The sequence below is a fragment of the Melopsittacus undulatus genome, chromosome 8 (assembly GCF_012275295.1).
Source record: "Melopsittacus undulatus isolate bMelUnd1 chromosome 8, bMelUnd1.mat.Z, whole genome shotgun sequence".
NCBI lineage: Eukaryota > Metazoa > Chordata > Aves > Psittaciformes > Psittaculidae > Melopsittacus > Melopsittacus undulatus.
Window position 1 is genome coordinate 18621185 of NC_047534.1, and position 21438 is coordinate 18642622.

The following is a 21438-nucleotide window of genomic DNA, read 5'->3' on the forward strand; positions in this document are numbered from 1 at the left end:
ACAGAATGATTTGGGTTGAAAGAGACCTTAAAGCTCATCCAGTTCCAAGCCCCTGCCATGGGCAGGAACATCTTCCACCAGACCAGCTTGCTCCAAGCCCCATCCAACCTGGCCTTGAACACTGCCAAGGGTGGGGCAGCCACAGCCTCTTTGGGCACCCTGTGCCAGTGCCTCACCACCCTCATATTCATGAAATATATTCAGAAGTATCTGAAATGGCCTGAAATCATCTAGCCTTTCAGCTTTGCACCTGTAGCTAGGGCATTACTGTGCTTGGAGTAATCTCTCTGAAGCAAGATTAATGCAGAAACAATCAAAGCATGGATCTAAAAGAATCTGCTTTTCATTTTCATTTTGAAGTGGCAGAAGTTGGTTTATGAAGTGAACAGCAACTTAATGGTCTGAGATTAGTAGTATCTTGTTCATGCCATTTACTATATCTTTGAGGGTCTGGTATTTACCATTTATGCAATGAAAAAATAAAGTGTTAGGAATTAGTACCAATATTGATGTTATTATATCTTTTGATTTTATTAATTAAAGTATTTTTAAAGTTTTCTGTGATTTAGGATTTTATTTTTATATGGTTTCTTTAAATATAGTTTAATATTATGTCAACATTTGCAGTTGGAAATGATACTTTTTACTTAAAACATGTAATTTTTAAGCAATCAGAAGGACTACGACATCTTTTGTGTAGAGTACCACCTACATCTGCATTTATAAGTGTTCATTTCTACATCAATTTACATTTTTTCAGTTCTTGGAATAAAACAGGTATTTCCCATACAGCATAAATACTGACTTTCCATGAGAATCATTCTTCACAAACCAATGCAGGCAACAAATACAGCTGTTTCCCAGGGAGTATAAATATCAGGTATAAAGAGCATCCTTTACCAGTAAATGCATATATAATTAGTGTGTTTTGGCCGGCATATATTTCATTATGCAAATAGTTGCACACTTTTCTTTTTCCTCTGTATGTAGATTTGGGACAACCTTATGCATTATCCTTGGCTCTTCTTGACTAACAGAGGGCCTGGTTTAACAATCCTGACTCACCTTACAGTGATTTTCACTCCAAATGGTGTATAAGTTTTTTTGCCTTTTCCACAGGAATGAATTTCACCCCCAAGTAATCCAAACCTGTACATTGTAATGCATATGTGTCACTAGAGAGACAAGCCGGACTGTTTATTTTACATGTAATTTCAGTGCCTCTGCTAACATTTTTAAATTCCAAATTTGTTTTAACAAGCTGCTGATGTAACAGGAGGTGAATCATCTCACTGTCTTCAAAAGTCTGAGTAAGTAATATCCATAGATGTATGATTTTTCAAGATGAGGCTTATATCCTGGGGTAACTCATCAGACTGAACAGAACTTGGATGGGAACAGAGGAATGCAGTGGCACGTGGAAATATTCTTTTGTGAAATATTATTAGGCCATCAAGACACATTTCACATTCTACAGCTGTGGGCAGGACAGCTGACACAAAGAACTGCTTTTTTTTCACCTTTTCTTTTCTTTTGACTTGAATCTAGTTTAATCTTCTTTCCCCCTATTGTTGACATCTTCTATGAATCAAGAATCTCTCTTGAGAATTTTGAAGTCTTTAGAACAAGCAACACTGAAAGGGTAGGTACCTGCAAGTGATGCTTTTTTAAGTGGTGATCAAATAACGATGCTGCATGCACACAGACATGTATCAAAAGGCAAACAAATTCTGACTCTAGACAGGTGCATCATTTGGTCATACAATATGATGCTGAACGTTTTGATTTTGAAAAGGCTTTAGAAAAATTGAGACACTTTTATTGATGGTACTCTTTCAAATTTTCACATTTTCATTTCTACATTAATACTTGGTACAAATCCTCGAGTAATTCATGGTAAATAATTTCTTGTTCTGAAATGTTGACTGTAGTTTTTATGCAACCATATTATATATCTTTGTTTTGTTTGGTTTTATTCAATGGCTTTCTATTGTGAATTGCCATGTTTTGAAACAATGTGAACTATGTTAGAAGCCATGATTCTGGTCTTATTTTTTCCTCACAGGAATAATTTACTGACTTCAAGCACATCAGGTTTGAATTTTAGTCATACAGTTCAGAAAAAAAAAATTGAGATATTTACAGCATCCTAATTTCTGACTACACTGAGTTCTGTGGTTTGTCTTACTACATGGCTTCATTATTTTACTTTTTCTTAATGTATTGCAGTTTCTTAATTCATGAAACCTATTTAATATAAAGGTTTTATAAATATTTAAGTTTTTGGCTTTGCCTTTCTTCCTGTTTTCTCAACTGTGCACATGATTTCATGGTATCGGTTGTACTTTTCATTCACATTGTGTATAATTTTCATATTTAGGCTGTTCTAATACACAGAGCCAATTGTGATTCCAGCCCTGTTTTTGGAATTCATTAATATAATCAAATAAAGATTACTCTGTGACTCTCAGCAGTCCTTTCAGCACCCTTCCTCACAGGCAACTGTTTGATAGAAAACTAAACTAATTTAAAATCAATTTTATTTAGTCTGTAAATGACTTCTGCTTCATTTACAAATACCATCTCTCTGTGTCTGAAATCAGCCTTGCACTATTATGTCCATGCTGATATGTTAACCCTCTTTACTGGCTTCTGTGCATCCTTTGCAACAAATTTTGGCTCCTCACCATAGACTGAACTGTAAAGATTAACTCTAATCTGTCTTTCAGTTAATTATTTGTAGCTTCTCTTTATTACACTTTAGAAAGTCATAGAATCATAGAATCACAAAATTGTTTGGGTTGGAAGGGACCTTAAAGCTCATCCAGTTCCAAGCCCCTGCCACGGGCAGGGACACCTTCCACCAGACCAGGTTGCTTCAAGCCCTGTCCAACCTGTCCTTGAACACTGCCAGTGTATGTACTGAGATATCAGATGGTTTATATTACAGATTACTGTCTTGCTTTTTTTTAAAGAAAAAATAGACTTTGGGGTCACAATTTTCAGAGGTGAAGGAGAGACACCAAGTTGGTGTTTGATGTTCAGAGGTTGTTGCTCAAGCCCTTCCCAGAAGTTAGTCTTGTCTGAAATGGGATAGAGTAGGAAATAAAGCCAGGATGGAGCTATAGCCAATAATAGTAATAATAATAATAATCATAAGTAAACCAGGCTATCTGTCTTTAGTACATTGAATCTATCAGTAAATAAATTTACAGATTCCTTTTCAATATTAAGTCAATGTTTTCCTTTTGCTTTGGGCTCCCAATTGCATTATTTCCACTCCTTTCAATTGGTACAATGAGTCACACTGAGCCATGACACATGCCTTTCTGTAACCACTAAAGTTTTTCTTCTATATTAATATCCTGGGTTTAGCAGTAACAGTCAATTTTTCTCCTTCTTAGTAGCTGGTGCAGCTCTGTGTTTTGACTTTCAGCCTGGGAACAATGCTGATAACACTGATGTTTTTAGTTGTTGCTAAGCAATGTTTACTCTGACCAAGGACTTTGTGAGTCTTATGCTCTGCCAGGGAGGAGGGGGGCTGGGAGGAAGCAGAGACAGGACACCTGACCCAAGCTAGTCAAAGAAATATTCCATACCACAGCACGTCATGCCCAGGATGTAACCAAGAGTTACCTGGAAGGGCTGGCTTGCTTCCGGGTCAGGCTCGTTTTGGCGGGTGGTATCATATTCTCTTTCCTTGTTATTTCTTTTATCATTATTATTACTGATGGTAGCAGCAGTGGTTTCCATTATACCTTAGTTACTGGACTGTTCTTATCTCAGCCCTTGGGAGTTGCATTCTTTCGATTCTCCTCCGCATCTCTCCGGGAGTGCTTACTCAACAAGTGCTTACTCAACACTTATGCTTGCTGGAACAGGGTGGGAGGACTAAGGCTATTGATAAGAGGAAGGAACAAGAACTCCTGTTTTCTGGACCCCTAAACCAGCTGAAATCATCTTTACAGTTTGGACAGTGACCAAATCACCAGGGAACATGCACAACAACTAGAGATTAAAAGTTCAGGGGAGACTTGTTTACTTCATCTTGAGACCCTTGCCCAGGACCACCAGCAGACACTACACAAGCAAGGAACTTTTACCTCATTATAATATGAAGCGGGGATAGGTCACGAATATGTATAGGTGTGTTGCATAACCTCATGAATATGTAATAGTTTAGAGGATAAATATGAAGGAGAACAATGCTGAGGTGCGCATGTCTTTGGAGGAGCGATCCCCCATGCTCCTCAGCACTGAATAAAGCATACTTACTTTACAACTTTAATGAGTTGTGGAGTCTACCCGTGTATCAATTTGGCGAGCCATCCAGGAGGCGCCTGTTCAGCTGCAGAATTGGCTGAGGAGTGGACATCCTGGGTGCCCCAAGCTGTTTGCCTGGAGGACCTCCACTTCTTGTCCACTCACTGCAGGAACAGACAACAACCTGTGCCTGCTGCAGAAAATGGTATGCTTGTAATTTAGGGGGCCTGTAAGTCATATGCTTGGCTGGGGCTGCTGGTATCTGCGCAGAGACGTCTGGTGCACAGCGTAGTCCCCGTACTTGGAAAGGCAGGGCTTGCAAGCAAGAGGCTGGGGACCTGTTGATTGATAGAGTGGCTGCTAGCGATCCTGAGGGTGGATCGAGTGAGTCCAAGGACTCGTCGGCCGACAGAGCAGCTGTGAACCAGGCGAGTCTGGGGTTGGGGACTTGTTGACCAATAGAGTGGCCGCTAGCGATCCTGGGGGTGGATCAGGTGAGTCCAGGGACTAGTCGGCCAATAGAGCAGCAGTTAACTGGGTGAGTCTGGGGTCTCCACTGCATTCCAGGTTTTGGGAGCCAGGATGGACCTGCTAATGACTTTGTCGGAAGCAGGAGAAGGGTAAGCAGAACCACTGTGTGGTATGTGTCTGTGGGATCCCATGTGGGGGTGAAAGTGTTTTGTGTGGCTGAGACGTGGCATAGCTGCAAAGCATATTTGTTGTGTTGTGTCTATTTGTTCTTGTGTATATGTCTGTCATTAGTGTTAAAGATTACAATGTTTAAGTGGTGGGGGAGGAGTAGACGAAAGTAAGCCATGGCTAATCAGGGGGTTAAGAAGAGTTCTCTCTCTGAGCCCCAGTGGCTGTATAAGAGAAGTATAACCTCTAATATCTATAGTCCTACTCTTGAGACCTGTACTTTACACTCAGAGAATTATAGCCTCACATATAGGTGCATAATAACTTTTGAACAGTGGAACCTATCGTGGTTACTAGGACAGTGTAAATTTTGCTGGAACTGAAACTATGACCTAACAACAGGGAATTGATCGGCAGAACCCAGAGATATTATTTTACTGAACACCCTGAGAATATAATAAAACTTGTGTGTAGGTGCTCTCATATTATTTTTTTAATTGCATCCAAGGAGCACTGGGAGAGAGAGGCTATAGAGATTTATAAAAGATGGTTTGAAAAGGGAGCTGGTCAAAGCAAGGAAATTCTGAAGCCCATTGGGTTGCATTTTGGCACATTGTAAAGAACTGGGAGGGTCTCCTGGGGGCTTGGTAAATAAGAAAACATTGGTAAAATATTGTAATAAATGGTGACCTTTGTATACTTTGGAAGGTCAGGAAAAATGGCCTAAAAATGGAACTCTGAACTATAATACATTGTTACAATTAATGTTGTTTTGAGGCTGCAAGGAAAATGGCATGAAGTAATGTATGCAGATATGTTTTCACTTTAAGAAACCACCCAGAGTGACAGACTGAATGCAAAATTAATATAGCTCCCCCATATTTCTTAATTTTTGCTTTGGAAAAGAACAGGGAAAAACTGAAAGTTAAGATGGATAGATGTTGTTCAGGTTGGGAGATTGGGGGAATGATGGTTAAAGTTAAAAAAAACAGTAATCAAGAAGATGGGTAAGAAAATTATGTATCACAAGTACCTCCGAGAGGAGCACCCACTGTATCTGTCCTATCAGGTATTGATAAGGAGGAAGAGATTGCTGTCACTGGCAACAAGCGGCAGATTCACATTCAGAGTTAAGAAAGGGTTTAAACCAGAAGTGTTGTTTCAGAGGCAGGCATCTGCAGCCGCTGCAGAGCAGGGTGAGCAACTGTGAGGAAAAAAAAGGGGAAAACCAAGGGGGAAAGGAGGGGAGCTCGCGCAGCTCCTGTGTTTGAGCATGGGATGGGTGCTGGGGCAGGCAAACAAGTGGGAACAGACATGTTGACAGATGGGACTGAGGAACTGTTGAATAAATGTGAACGGGAGTGAAGGAGGAAGCATGGAGAGCGTATAGGAATCGGGAACAGCTAGAAAAGAAAAAGCTGGGTCGTGCTATAGCCACAGCTGCGGTGGCTACTTTGAAACTGGTGGAGGAGAAATGTCAGGAGGAGGTGGAGGTATGGGCTCTTCTTCTGTGGAACTGGATCGGTGTGCATGCTATGGGGATTTTGGATGCTGGAAGTGAGATTGCCCTGGGGGGGTGCCATGGGGTGGTTCAGATGACTGAATTGGAACTAGACTGACAGGGACCTGGGGAATCTACCCTAGCAGATCAACTGGTTATAATGAAGCTAGGGGACAAAGGAAGTGGAATTTTTAGTTGATATGGGTGCAACATATTCAGTTTTCAACAAAGTTTTAATGCCCTTGGGGGATGATTATATTATGGTAAAAGGGGTGACTGGCCAAAGTGAAAAGGCTTATTTTTGTAAATCATTGAAATATTAATTGGGAAAGCAATGAGGTATTCATAAATTCTTATATATGCCTAACCCCCCAAAAGCTCTCCTCGGGATAGACTTATTGGAACATTTGGGAGTGACTATTACTTTCAAAGGAGGTGAGATAACTTTAGAAGAAGTAAATGACCAATAGTATATAGAGATGTTAAGCTCAGTTTTGGTTACTAACCACATCGAGGAAGAAGTCAGGGAAGATATACTGGATCAGGTATTCCCAGGAGTATGGGCCATAAATGTACCTGGAAAAGCCAAAAATACACCCCCGATACAGGTTAAGCTCAAGGAGCGAAAACAGCCAGTCAGGATTAAACAATACCCCCTGAAAAAGGAAGATAGGGAAGGAATTTGCCCAATAATTGAAAATTTCCTACAGCTAGGACTGCTAAAAGAGTGCCAATCTGATTTTAACACCCCTATTTTACCTGTTTGTAAACCTGATGGGTCATACTGGGTGGTACAGGACTTATGGGCTGTTAACAAAATAATTGAGGATCTTTACCCTGTAGTAGCAAATCCATACACTTTGCTAACATGCTTAACACCAGAGCTAACTTGGTTTACTGTTCTTGATTTGAAGGATGCTTTCTTTTGCCTCACTCTCCATGAAACCAGCCAGAAAATCTTTGCATTTGAATGGGAAAGACCTAAGAGTGGGTGCAAAACCCAGCTCAGGTGAACGGTGTTACCTCAGGGATTTAAGAACAGTCTCACCCTGTTTGGAGGACAACTTTCAAAAGACTTAAGAAGGCTAATGCTGTCCAGTGGAAAACGACATGCTGGATATGCAGTTACCACCTGCAGAGAGGTAAAAGAATCTGGAACTTTGCCTATAAACACCTCTGCACAAAAAGAGGACCTGATAGCATAGCATAATATATAGCATAGCATAGCTGATAGCATAGCAAAATAGCGATATAAATAGCGAAAGGGAAGAATATAAACATCTATACAGACTGAAGATATGCATTTGGGGTAGTACATGCTCATGGAGCCATTTGCAAAGAAAGAGGACTGTTGAACTCGCAACGGAAAAACATCAACTGTGCACAAGAAATAGTAAGACTGTTGGAAGCGGTCCAACTGCCTGTGAAGGTAGCAATCATGCACATTAAGGCACACCAGAAGGTGAGCTCAGAATTAGAAGGGAAATGAGCTGGCGGACAGAGAGGCAAAACAGGCAGCCAAGATGGAGGTAAAGGTGGAGGGAGCTTTAATCCCTGATGGGCAAATTCTCTGAGAAGGTAAGCCAAAATATACCAAAGAAGATTTAGAGCTCATTACAGATTTAAAGGGATCATATAACCAGGAGGGATGGGCCCTTACTCCAGAAAGAAAGATAATAGTTCCCTCTTACTTAATATAAGCTTTAGTCAGAGAGGAACACAGAAAGTGACATTGGGGTACAGAAGCCTTATATAACTGTCTAACCAGGCAAATTGTATCTAGAAACTTGTATACTACAGTATGGCAGGTGATTCAACCATGTGACCTTTGCCTCCAAACTGATCCTAAAAACACTCCCAAGCTTGAGATGGGCCAAACTGGGAGGGGAAATAGACCAGGACAGCAACGGCAGATCGACTTTACAGAACTGCCAAGAAAAGGGTATCACTGCAACCATGCCACCAGTGCCTGAGCCACCAGGCATTATCTCAGCCTGAACATCACTTCATAAAATCATAGTATCATAGAATGGTTTAGGTAGGAAGGGACCTTAAAGCTTTTCCAGTTCCCAGCCCCTGCCATGGGCAGGGAAGCCTTTCACTAGACAAAGTTGCTACAAGCCCCCTCTAACCTGGCCTTCAACACTGCCAGGGATGGGGCAGACAGACACAGCTGCCCTGGGCAACTTGTGCAGTGCCTCAGCACCCTCACAGGGAAGAACTTCTGCCTAAGATCTCATCTAAATCTCCCCTCTGTCAGGTTAAAGCCATTCCCCCTTGGCCTGTCACTACAGGCACTTGTCCAAAGCCCCTCTCCAGGTTTCTTGTGGCCCCTTTAGGCACTGGAGCTGCTCTAAGGTCTCCCTTTAAGGAGCCTTCTTTTGTCAAGGCTGAAGAAGGCCGGTTCTCTCAGCCTGGCTCCAGAGCAAAGCTGTTCCAGCCCTTGGAACGTTTCTGCACTGGTACAGCTGTTGTAGGGAGTCTTTTGTTGTTGTACAATGGTAAAGGGATGAGGGGTGGAGTTTTGTTATTTGAGTATATTGTCTACCTTTGTTGCTTTTGTGATGTTGTGGCTTCAGTTTCATTGTGAGTTTTCTTTTTTGGTTGATGCAAATGAAGTCTATGAAAAGTGCATGTTGAATGCATATTTTAATGACAATTCTGCTCAGTAAGACCTATGACTAACCTACAAAAGGGAATGGGGATGCTGACAATTAATTTCACCAGTTTGAAGGGACTTTACATGGGTATGATATTAATTTATTCTTTGGAAAACATACAGCACTCTCTATTCAGTTCTTACCTAAAGTAGCATGGCAAAGGAAACAGAAAGCTGGCACTGAAGTCTGCAAATTTATACCAGTATCAGATTGGTGAGAGGAGAATCAACATGGTGGAGGTAAATACCTCCCATTTACACACTCTACCTGAACTATAAGCTCCCTCAGCACATGAAAAGGTTGGAAAAAGAAACTTTATATGGTTGACTTTTACTTTCCTCTGCTGTTGACTTGAGTTGTGAAGGTTTTAAGGGGAGTACTGGGCATACATGACTGTGTTTATAGGAATACTGTGCTGCACATACTAATTTGTAAAGGAGTGGCTGCTCAGGGTCTGCACATAGTGATCAAATGGTTGACAGCTCCTCTTGGTTTTCTTTTCTATATGGGTGTCCAGCATGTGAGCTGGACTGTGTATACTGAGCTATTATTGTTGGCTCACAAACGTTGAGCTGACAGTATAGATTTTTGGGAAAGATGCCTGGAGCAGTAATAAAAATAAAAAAATAAAGTCAAGAATGATGAGTTTATGAATAGGCAGTAAAAGAACCCACAGAAATCTTAGTAAACTCTTGGGCTATTCAACCTTGACAATGTCCTTTTCAATCTGAATCCAATCTTCTTGTGCTTTGAGAATGCCCAGCTGCATTTGTTCCCACTCTCACAATGGTCCACTGGCTCAGTGAATTGCTCTGACCTACAGCTTGCACTTGTAAGCCTTCACACTCTACACAGTCACCCTGGGAGAGAAGAGAAAGAAATATATAGGGAAGGACCTGAAGTAAATTATAGAAGTCCTGTTCATCAGAAGGAACTTCTTCTGAAGTCAGTAGGAGTTCACAGTGTGGGGTGGATGTGAAGCTACACCCCTTATCAGGTGTCCTAAGCACACATGCTGTCCTTTCGTAGATTTTGAAATTTACAGTGCTTGATTTACCCCGCATGTAGGTGAAAAAAATGCAATAACTTGTATAATAAACTTTATTAGCTTACTAGCTTTTTAAAAACAAAAACACAAAGCAGTTGTTGAGCACAGAGGTTTAAAAAAAAAAAGAGTTTGATTTTTATTATGAGATGATATTCCACAACTGTAGTCAAAACTGACATATAATCATTCAATACATGGAGTAATATCCTACCATCAGTTCCATTAAACTCACTGGGGATAATGAGGGGGTAATTTGTGCCATAAAACACAGAACACAGTTACCGGCATCTGGCTGTGTGTTTGCACAATGCCCTCTGTGACGGGGTTCCTATCTGGATGTTACAAAAATACACACAAGGGACAAAATAAATTCATGAGATTTGAAATGCAACTGAAATATTGAGATAATTGAAATCAAATAACCAGTTCTATTTCAACCATTAAAAGCTGTCTTTGCTATTTCATTTCCTTCCAGGTGAATACAAATCAGCAGAGTAAATCTATTAAAACAACCTCCGAAGAAAGGACTTTTTCGCTGGTGATGTTAACTTCGTGGCTGTCTTTTTGTGCCGTGGTTTCATGGGTTGTTTTTTCAGGCACACCACCCTTTTGGGAGTTTGTAACCCTTTATTAAGGTCAATGTGCTCATTGCAGAAGTACTTGACATTTGCTTCTGAGAGATGCAGAAGCATTGTCTCTGAGAGATCCATACATTGAGCATGGACCCAGTGGCCAGCCCCATTGGAACACAGAATCATAGCAGGCTTGTTGAATTCTGTTGAATAGAAAGGGACCCAGGTGTTATTGTCAATATTGCAACTGGCAGAGCAGGTGATCCAGTAGCCTGTTTCTGATTCATCTTCTTCATCATCTTCATTGTAAGTGTCAGTATTATTAACATCAAATCTATTGGCTTCAGCACTGAAACAAAACTCTTCAGAATCTTCAAAGGGAGTGGAGTTTCCAAGGTCTTCAGTCGATGTCTGACTGCAAATTTGTGCTGTCAGTTCTTCTTCCTTGTCCTCTTCTTTGCATCTCAAAATGTAGAAGTAGTTTGCATCTGAGATTAACTGTTTGTTGGCCCCTGGAATGCCCAGCAATACAGACCCTTTGCCCATATCACTGCCAAACCACATCCTGCAGTGTTTAATATCTGGTGTCCAGTCTGGGCCCTCCCTTTCAACAATGTGTATATTACTGTCTTCCAGAACTATGGTGTTACATACCAACCGTTTCAGGTTGTCAGATTGGTATCCCCCAACAAGGACAAATTCAGTATCACTGGTCTGAGTCACTATAGCACTCGACACAGATATCCCCCCTGGCAAGATGGTGCAGGTCACAGCTGGGCTGCCCAGTGGGAGATCAACTTTTAGCTTGTACAAGCTGGGGGACCTAGTGTTATTTTGAAGTGAATGGCCTCCCAGAATGTATATTGTATCATTTCTGGCAACTGAAACATGGAAAGCAAGTCCGTCCTGAAGCTCTGGAAGTATGTATGATGTACAGCATCCAAACTCAAAATCAACCAGAAACACAGATGGCAAACAGTCAACTACACTGTTCCATTTTTCAGTGGTTCTTTGTGCAAGAGGCATATATGATCTCCCTCCAAATATAACGCTCACACTTTTTCCCTGGCTATGAACTATGTTAATTGTATGCCCATATCTAGCTTCAGGGACATCTCCACCCAGATCTTTCTCAATACATTGAACTGTGGTTTTCTTGCTATTTTTGCTTATCAGACTCATAACATAGATCTTATTCGAAAGGTCATTGTTAGGCGTTTTTCCACCATGGATGACATATTGGTACTCATCAGACTCCACATTGCCTCTGAGCTTGCAAATGGCAGGGTAGCGGAGAGGGGGCAGGTAACAGGAGTCATTAGAGAAAAAGGCAGGTTTCATTTTTAGCTCATTCTCTTTTATATCGAGGAGGAAAACACCAGTAGGACAAGACCTCTTTGGCCATCCTTTCTGCCCAAAAAGGAAAATGTGCCCATCAAAATTCAGGAGAGAGAAGCCTGGCTGAAGCAGCGATGAATTACTGACAGCTGATACCACCTCCAGCGACATTTTGCCTGCTGACTGGGGCATATTCGGGTCAGTAGCTGAGGAAAATAAACACAAAGAAGCAGATTAAATATGCTTTAGACACTCTTTTAAGAGTAATTCAGCAGTGCTTGAATAGTGAGCTGTTTAGCAGAACTTAGTGTTGAAGGTGTGTTTCAGTTCACACTTTGAGATCCTAAAAGACACCCTTTTCTACGATTCAAGGCATGAATCAAGGTGAGATGTGTGCAGTTCCGCAGGATTTTGTACGAACTACAGCCGACTAACCCGTAACATTCCAACCCTGCAGAGCCTGCGGCCTCTCCGCCCGTCTTGCGGCCCTGGGACGGAGAACCGCCCCGCTCCGCGCCCTCCCGCTGCCATGGAAACGGCGGTCCCGCGGCCTGCTGGGGCTGGTAGTTGTAGCTGTCGCCTGGCTGCGGTCCTCAGGAAACGGAGCTGGAGGAGGTGGGTGAGTGTGCTCCCGGGCACAAAGATTAAAAATCCGGTGGGACTGGTGACTCAAGGTGGTTCTTTTCCTTCCCTTTTCTCTCCCCGAGGCTGCCGGGGAAGCGGGGAGGAAAGGCGGGGAGGAAAGTTGAGTAGGATCGCTGGGGCCGTCTGGGCTCCGCAGGCCGTATCTGCAGACAGCCCAGGATCTGCAAGGGAACGGAGCCGGCGTTGTTGTTGAGCCTGGAGAAGACTCCAGGAGACCTTAGGGCAGCTTCCAGTGCCTAAAAAGGTTACAGGAAACCTGGTGAGGGCCTTTGAACAAGGGCAGGTAGGGACAGGACAAGGGGCAATGGCTTTAACCTGACAGAGGGGAGACTGAGATGAGCTCTTAGGCAGAAGTTCTTCCCTGTGAGGGTGCTGAGGCGCTGGCACAGGGTGCCCAGAGAAGCTGTGGCTGCCCCATCCCTGGCAGTGTTCAAGGCCAGGTTGGGTGGGGCTTGGAGCAACCTGGTCTGGTGGAAGGTGTCCCTGCCCATAGCAGGGGGTTGGAACTGGATAAGCTTTAAGGTCCCTTCCAACACAAACCAGTCTGGGATTCTGTTGTTTTGCAGTTTTACAAGGAAGGTACCAAAATTTACTGAAGACATGTAAGAGCAGTCAGTGCTAACTATATTTCTAACCATATAGGTATCTTGAAGCAGCAGCTTGTGGCGCTGGGGTGAATCTTGCACACTTAGGCTGAACTGCCTGCTTGAAGTGAATTTGTTGCTTGGGACTCATGCTGCCAGGTGTTTTGAGTGTAAATAAATTCTGTATCATTGATGTTTGCTGTTCACTTGTGCTTTCATGAGTAGGTTTCAAAGGGTATCTTTTACCTTTTTTAACCTCTTTGTTCAAAATCTGAAAGAGTTTATAGTAGTCAGCCTGGATAATAACAGTGGAAGAGCTTTGGAAAGCACAGATGCAAGGGAGGGAAACAATTGGCCAGTTCATTGGCACAGTCCCTTGGTGACACCTTAGGTGTGCCTTTTAGTAAATGTCGAAGTTCACTTTCCCAGCCTTTGCCAAATCCCTAGAACTTAAAGGCATGCACTAGCTTTCAAATACAATATTTGAAAACAATAAGTCCTAACAGTCCTCACGTTTTAAAATACAGTTCCATGTTTTGAAATCTGTAGGATTCATATTTTCCTTGCTTCTGCTTTTCATTTTGCTCTAACAACAAAAAACAGGGCACATAGTATTTCTTTTTTAAGGCAAGATCGATGTATTCTACATATGTGACATCAAAACCTGAAGACTGTGGAAAAACATAGTGTATGGTGTAAAACCATGGAAGCTGAGGACACTGACTATGTAAAATTGCCATCAGTGCACGTTCTTGTGCACAGCAGGAACTGTTGTGCCATGTTCCTGTGCTGCCTGCCCAGAAGCTGATATGCAAACTGCTGTGCTAAAATACAGTTCTGTCAGTATACATGTCAGGTTTTGTTTTTATTATTTGCATGGAGAAAGATTTGCCCAGTTACTTACTGTCAGGTGATATGCTAAACAGGAGTCTGCTGCTTGTTTCTTTTAAACCATTAAAAAATGGTGTTGTTAGAGAATCTTGCACTAAATTTGGTTTGCTGAGTTAGATTTCCTTTGTCTTTTCTTTCATACTGAGTGATTATTTAGCTTCTTTGTTTTTACTAGATCTTTTGAAAAAGTAATATGTGTCTTCATGCTGAAGATGCCACAAGTGCATATGTAAATTAGTGCTCTGTGTTTTGTAATACTAGTATTCTACATTTGACTGCTGGTTTATATTTAAGGTCTAACAAGAGTATTAAAAATGCCCAGCAATTTAATTGGAATGCTGGCATTCATCTTATATTCTTACAGATATATAAATAATCTCCACATATGACAATTATTAGTGTCCACAATGTCCCAAACTATTTCCCAAATCTTGATCAGTACTCAGTCCAGAGTATACTAGACAGTGGAGAAGTGACCCATGAAAATGATGGTGGGATTGATAAATACACAGAAGTTGCTGGTTAAATAAACTTACTTAAACACACTTCCTTCTTGCCATCCCTTAGTATTTCTTGAACTTTACATAAGCAAGCAGTTCAGGAAGTAAAGAAGTGAATGTTTATCCTAGATTCTCTGACAGGAGTAGCTCCTTAGGCATTTGCTGGAATTGCTTTATCTTCCCAGGTTGTTTCATGCTAATTGCTGTATTAATACAGTGTGGTTGATATTTCGTTGTGCTGTCCTCCACCTCTAACCTTCCAACACCACTGTTTCCTCATCTGATCCTAAACAGCTTCAAGGAGGCCAAAAGGTGAAAATCTAAACTTTACAACAAAAAAAATTAAAGTTTTTTTTTTTATGGCTTTATGCTCAAAACCATGTCATTGTGGAGTCAGATTAGCATTAATTAAGATAGAGGGGAAAAGCCACTATCAGAATCAAAGATGGATAAATAATGAAGGGTGGAGTTACATAGACAATTACCAGTTAAAGTGACTCGAGTCATGCTTCATCATATTTGTTATTTTTATAAAAGGTGAAGCTCCAAGGATTTTTCATCTTAATATTTGTTACTAATATGAAAAAAATGCTATGTTCATTGTAATTTAACAGTAATCTGAATGCTACCAAATAATGAATGATTTTATCTTATGAGCTGTAGTAAACACAAACCACATTCATTTACACAGGGATAAGGTGTTTGAAGAGCACTGCTTGGACACTGAGAGAACGGATTACAGGATAGCACAGTCATACTTGCGAAATGCTCACTGCTGACCTTTAAATTCTGTCATTAGTTTGCAGTTATTTTTAACTTGGCTTGAACACAGATATCTACAGTAGAATTAAATATATTTTGCAAATTAAATTAAATTTGCAATGTTATATATGTGTATGTATATATTTTTTCTTTTACTGATCTGCAGGATCTGACCTTTGAAAAGTGACAAAGCATATCCCTGAAAAGCAACTGCTGTACCCAAATCATGCACAATCAAAATAATATTCAGACACAGAGTTTTGAAGTCCTCCATAATCAGACTTAGGGAAAGAAATCTTTACATAGTATTTCTGAGAACATTTGCTAAGTGTATCAAGTAAGTTTGCTTTGGGCAAAACAATAACTTCAACTTACCTGGCAGATAGGGGTATATGTGTCCTCCGAAATCTTTCTGTGTAATTTGGATTCAAATGTGAGCACTTTGAGCAATCTTCTCTAACAGCACAGGGAGCTTGTGGCAGAGACACAGCCTGATGGAGGGGAATCTGCCGAATTTGCAGATGTGCTCTTGAGAACTCCGTCTGCTGTGACTAACTGGCTGTGGCAGGTTTTTTTTACCTCTTTCCTTTTGTCTTCAGATGGAACAACAAAAAACCCACCAGCCTCTAGAAGTTTTATCTCTTTGCACTAGAACCAGATCAGAGTGACAGTAGATCGCTGGTAGTTAGATTGTAAATGTATGCATCATATGCTGCATTTGCTGCATTATAGTTTAATTTTTTACACTGTCAACCTCATAATCTTTTGGGGATTTTTCAGTGCTGTTGTAATATAAAAATGTAATCGTTGGGTGAAAAGATAAAATAATTTTAATAGCTAGTAAAAAAACCCAACTCCTGTTGATGGGTGTACTACTGCTTTTCCCAGGCATACTCCACTGCAGGTGGGTAGTGACATTGAAACAAAGCAAAGGAAATGACAAATATATGCAACCTGTTGAGCAAGGGCTGACTGGAAGTCCACTGAGGTCATTAGAAATGTCCTTTTTCTCCTTCAGTGGCCTTCTGATCAGACCTTAAAAGACTAATAAAACTTTGCACCCTTCTGTGGCATTCTTATCAGTTTCCCAGTGCTTTTCTCCAACAAAAAATCTTAGATTCCTGGGAAGTCCTCTGGGAACATATCCTTTCAGCTGCTAGCAGTGCTGGGGCACAGAGGATAGGCAATTTGCATAACATAGCACAGCAAGGAAACAGAGAAACCTGGAAAACAATTCACTCTTCATAGCTCCCTGCTTTTGTTTCCTGGCCTTACTTCACCCACTCCCCAGTTACAACATCTGCTGCACAGTGTTCTAGAAATACCTCATCTCCCATTTGAAACTGCTATGAAATAGAAACAGAAAGAGCTTGAAATGGAATTTGATTAGTACAGCAAAGCAAACATACCAAATATTTGTGAAAATTGCCTTAAGACGTTGAATAACTGCAGTGCAGAGACAATGTTTCTCATCTGAGATACAGCAGCTCTAAGGCACTGTGCCCTGTAGCATTACTTCTCTACTGAAACAAGGATGAAAGACTACCCTGCAGAACTGAGTGCTGAAGAACTGAACTTGCCCCAGATTTAAGAGTGTTCAGATTACACTGATTTCTGTCTTCAGTAGCACCTAGATGATATATGACAGCTTCTTATTCAGGTGCTTCTTATTTATACTCTGACCATTGTTTGGGTCTGTGATAAAAGATCTACTGGCAAAAGAGGTATAAATGTTTATGGAAAATGTCCACCCTCCACAGTTGTGTCTCACTGAATATTTCACATTAATTTTATTCTCATTTTGCCAGTTGACATACCTTATCTTTAGAAATTCTTTTTGTAATTACTGTGGTTGAGAAGATGGAGAAATTAAGTTTTTTGGCAACAACATGTTGGTTTTGGAGGAGGACATGGTATGTACAAACTGCTCTTTTGTAACTGTCAGTGACAAACTGCTTTGGAGGAGCTGCAGCAAGTAGCTTCAGAATAATGTATGTACAAGGCAGAAAGATAGTGTTTGGAACTGTCCAGGTCATAGCAAGAACATCTAGGATTTGCATTCTAAATTTATTTGGGAGAGAACTTGTGAAAATGAGTATGTAGGCTTTTCCTTCATAATTTCTCTTTTAATAGCACTGACATAGGTAATATGTTTTCAGCAGATTTCTCACTGCTGTGGAAATGCTTTGTTCCACTTGATTTTCTTCTTCCGCAAGTAATTACTTAAAATAATTTGTGGTTTACATCTTCTTCATATAATTCAAAATTGCATTAAGTTTTTTTTTTATTCAGATTTTCCAGTGTATTTTTTGCCAGAAAAACACAGTAGTGTCAGAGCTAGAATGTAGCTTGCTCCCTGTGGGCTGCAGTAACGCATTCCAGCACAGCGGGGAAAGGGAAGGCTGCCTTACTCATTTGTGCAGGGTTAGCCAGCCAGTATGCAGACATGCTGGATATTTAGCCAGGGTGCACAGACTGAAAACTATGGAAAAAATGGCACAGGAAGTCCAGCATCCCACAGTCTGCTATTTTATGTCTCATGTAAACTCGTCGGTAACCAGTATTTAACATGTGAGGGGCAGGCCTCACCTAAAATAGTGGATTGAATCCAGCTGTGCTTTGACTATCAAATGCAGGATAACTGCGTTGCAGGCTGCCATGTTTGGGAGGAGTGTTTGGTGCACAGAAAATATTACTTATCCTTGTCAGTGGCCTCCAAATAGTCTTTAAAGGGACAAGCCATTGGAAATGCATTAAAAGATACTTGTGATCATATATGGGGCTGATATAATAACACTGAAATCAAACAGAATCAATGTGCTTGCTTGTAGTTAAAGCCCTTACACATACATGATGAAACCTCATGGCGTTCAACAAGGCCAAGCGTAAGGTTGGGAGACTAGATGGAGCTGCCCTGAGTTGAGCGGGAAGAAACTTGATGAAATTCAACAAGGGCAAGTGTAGAGTCTTGCATCTGGGGAAGAACAACCCCATGTACTAGTACAGACTGGGGGTTGACCTGCTGGAAAGGAGTGAAGGGGAAAGGGACCTGGGGGTCCTGGTGGATAGGAGAATGACCATGCCAGCAATGTGCCCTTGTGGCCAAGAAGGCAAATGGCATCCTAGGATGCATTAGAAAGGGTGTGGTTAGTAGGGCAAGAGAGGTTCTCCTCCCCCTCTACTCTGCCTTGGTGAGGCTGCATCTTGAATATTGTGTCCAGTTCTGGGCCCCTCAGTTCAAGAAGGACAGGGAATTGCTTGAAAGAGTCCAGTGTAGAGCCACAAAGATGATGAAGGGAGTGGAACACCTCCCTTATGAGGAGAGGCTGAGGGAGATGGGTCTCTTTAGCTTGGAGGAGACTGAGGGGTGACCTCATCAGTGTTTACAGATATGTAAAGGGTGAGTGTCAGGATGATGGAGCTAGGCTTTTTTCAGTGATATCCAATGGTAGGACAAGGGGCAATGGGTGTAAACTGGAGCATAGGAGGTTCCACGTGAACATCAGGAAGAACTTCTTTACTGTAAGAGTGACAGAGCACTGGAACAGGTTGCCCAGGGGGGTTGTGGAGTCTCCTACATTGGAGATATTCAAGGCCCGCCTGCACAAGTTCCTGTGTGGTGTACTCTAGGTTACCCTGCTCTTGCAGGGGGGTTGGACTAGATGATCTTTTGAGGTCCCTTCCAACCCTTGGGATTCTGTGATTTAGTGTCGTGGTTTTAAGTCCACACACTCCTTTGTTTCCCTCCCCCCCCCACCTTCCCACTCCCGGAGGGATGGGGAGGAGAGGCGGAGGAATACAACTCCCACGGATTGAGGTAAAATCAGTCCAGCAATTAAGGTATAACACAAATGACTACCACTAATAAATCAATGTTAGAGGAAATAAACAGGGAGAGAGAATACGATACCACCCGCCGACACGAGCCCAGCCCCGAAGCGAGAGCTCACCCCTGGCCAGCTTCCAGTTCCCTCTCCGCACCCAGCCCGGAGGGGAGAGCTAACCCCTCCCCTCCTTGCCAGCTTCCAGTCCCCTCCCCGAGCAGGACGTGCTGTGGTATGGAATACCTCCCCGACTAGCCCAGACCAGGCGCCCTATCTCTCCCTCCTCCCTGGCAGAGCATGAGCTACTGCTGAACCCATGACACTTAGGTATGTTGAGAATATATGAGAAGCTTGTTGAGAATATATGAGGAGCTTGTTGAGAATGTATAAGAAGCTTTCCATGACCTGGCTTCAGTGTGTACTGGAGCCCAGAACCGCCCTCCTTGTCCTGGGTTGCAACCCCAGAGCATGAGCAGCAGGTTGAGGAAAGGGATTCTCCCCCTCTGCTGCTCTCTGGGGAGACACCCCCATCCTCCACCCCCCCCCCCCCCCGCAGCCTTGCGTCCAGCTCTTGGGACAACAATATGAGAGGGATATGTAGCTGTTGGAGCGAGTCCAGAGGAGGCCACAGAGATGCTGCAAGGGCTGGAACAGCTCTGCTCTGGAGCCAGGCTGAGAGAGCTGGGTTTGTTCAGCTTGGACAAGAGAAAGCTCCTTAAGGGGAGACCTTAGAGCAGCTCCAGTGCCTAAAGGTGCTACAAGAACCTGGAGAGGAGCTTTTGACAAGGATCTGTAGTGACAGGACAAGGGACAGTGGCTTTAATGTGACTGAGGGAATATCGAGATGAGCTCTTAGGCAGCAGTTCTTCCCTGTGAGGGTGCTGAGACGCTGGCACAGGGTGCCCATAGAAGCTGTGGCTGCGCCATCCCTGGCAGTGTTCAAGGCCAAGCTGGATGGGTCTTGTAGCAGTCTGATCTAGTGAAAGTTGTCCCTGTCCATGAAGGGTTGGAACTGGATGAGCTTTAAGGTCCCTTCCAACTCAAATCTGTGATTTCTGCAATTCTGTGATATGTGCCTTAAAAGCTTTTGCAGGCTGAGCACTAGAGGCACATATTTTCAACCATTGACAAGGTTGGCTCCAAGGCTCAGTAATGCACTCATGCCCGCAGATGCAGCTTCTACCCATGCAAATTGCTGATGCATTGTGTGCCCTTAAAGTGTCCTTCTGAAGGCAGTGGCAAACATGAGGTTGATGCAAACAGGGTTAGCTGTTACACATCACATTGAATTGAGAAACACTGCAAAGAACCTCATCTGGAAGTTTTTATTCCTCTGTAGTTGTCTTTCAGTTTGTTTCCCTAGTACAGTTGATCCACATCTGTTTGTGGCCAGAGCTTGCTGCTGTTGAGTTTGCTCTAGGAGCTCTGTCTCCCTGCAGGTGGTGAGGAGCGGGGAGGATGAGACAGAAAAGTAGGGCAGGGTAGTAGAGCAGGGAGGACTTTCTTTTGTAACTGTAGCTTTGCAGATGTGTGAACAAGAAGGAAACAGTTGACTGTTTTCTGGAAAGTGGGTAACCTTCAATTGCTGTCCCACCGCAAAAGTGTGTCTTTCTGGGAGCAGAATTCCCAGAATCACTCTGGTTGCTAGGCCGACTTTCACAGTGCCGTCCTGGGATATTTGTTAAGGTAGTGACCACAGTTGTGTTTAGCTATACCACAAACAGAGGGAGATGTGATGAGGTATTAGGAAGAAGTCCTTCTCTGTGAGGGTGCTGAGGCACTGGCACAGGGTGCCCATAGAAGCTGTGGCTGCCCCATCCCTGGCAGTGTTCAAGGCCAGGCTGGACGGGACTTTGTGCAACCAGGTCTAGTGAAAGGTGTCCCTGCCTGTGGCAGGAGGTTGGAACTCCTTGAGCTTTAACATTCCTTCCAACTCAAGCCATTCTATGGTCCTATGAAATTCTTTTGGAAAAAGAAGTTGTGACCAGTGTAGGTACTGTGTTACCTCCATAAGGAAAAAGATCAGACATTGTCTAGTGATAACAGAGTATAAGATGTAAAAATAATGTATTTGTGTTCAATCTTATTTTTGCAGACATAGGTTATAAAGTCTAGAGCACAGGTGTATCAGGTTATATTTTCCATGAAACTATGAGTGATCTGTTGGGAGAGCAAATTTATAGTGTGGAAACCTGACTTAAACCTATGCCA

General features: G+C 42.4%; 2 protein-coding genes across 4 annotated transcripts in view; one reads left to right on the forward strand and one right to left on the reverse strand.

Moving 5' to 3' along the window:
- Positions 1-10614: 10614 nt before the first annotated feature.
- On the reverse strand, positions 10615-12213 carry RAG2 (recombination activating 2). Its single transcript, XM_005150646.1, has one exon. It carries the CDS (start codon positions 12211-12213, stop codon positions 10615-10617), a length of 1599 nt encoding a protein of 532 aa, XP_005150703.1.
- A 346-nt stretch (positions 12214-12559) lies between these two features.
- Positions 12560-21438, forward strand: part of IFTAP (intraflagellar transport associated protein) — a 44987-nt gene continuing 36108 nt past the window's right edge. For 2 of the 3 annotated variants that reach the window (XM_031050358.2, XM_031050361.2), the window contains exon 1: positions 12560-12636. The gene's annotated coding sequence lies outside the window, so the exon portion shown is untranslated. Of the gene's footprint in view, positions 12641-21438 lie in introns of all 3 variants that reach the window. The other variant, XM_031050360.2, reaches the window with a different exon arrangement.

What these genes read in the sequence shown, in the direction of transcription:
- RAG2 (XM_005150646.1), bottom strand. Translation starts at nt 12,213, where the DNA reads ATGCCCCAGTCAGCAGGCAAAATGTCGCTGGAGGTGGTATCAGCTGTC.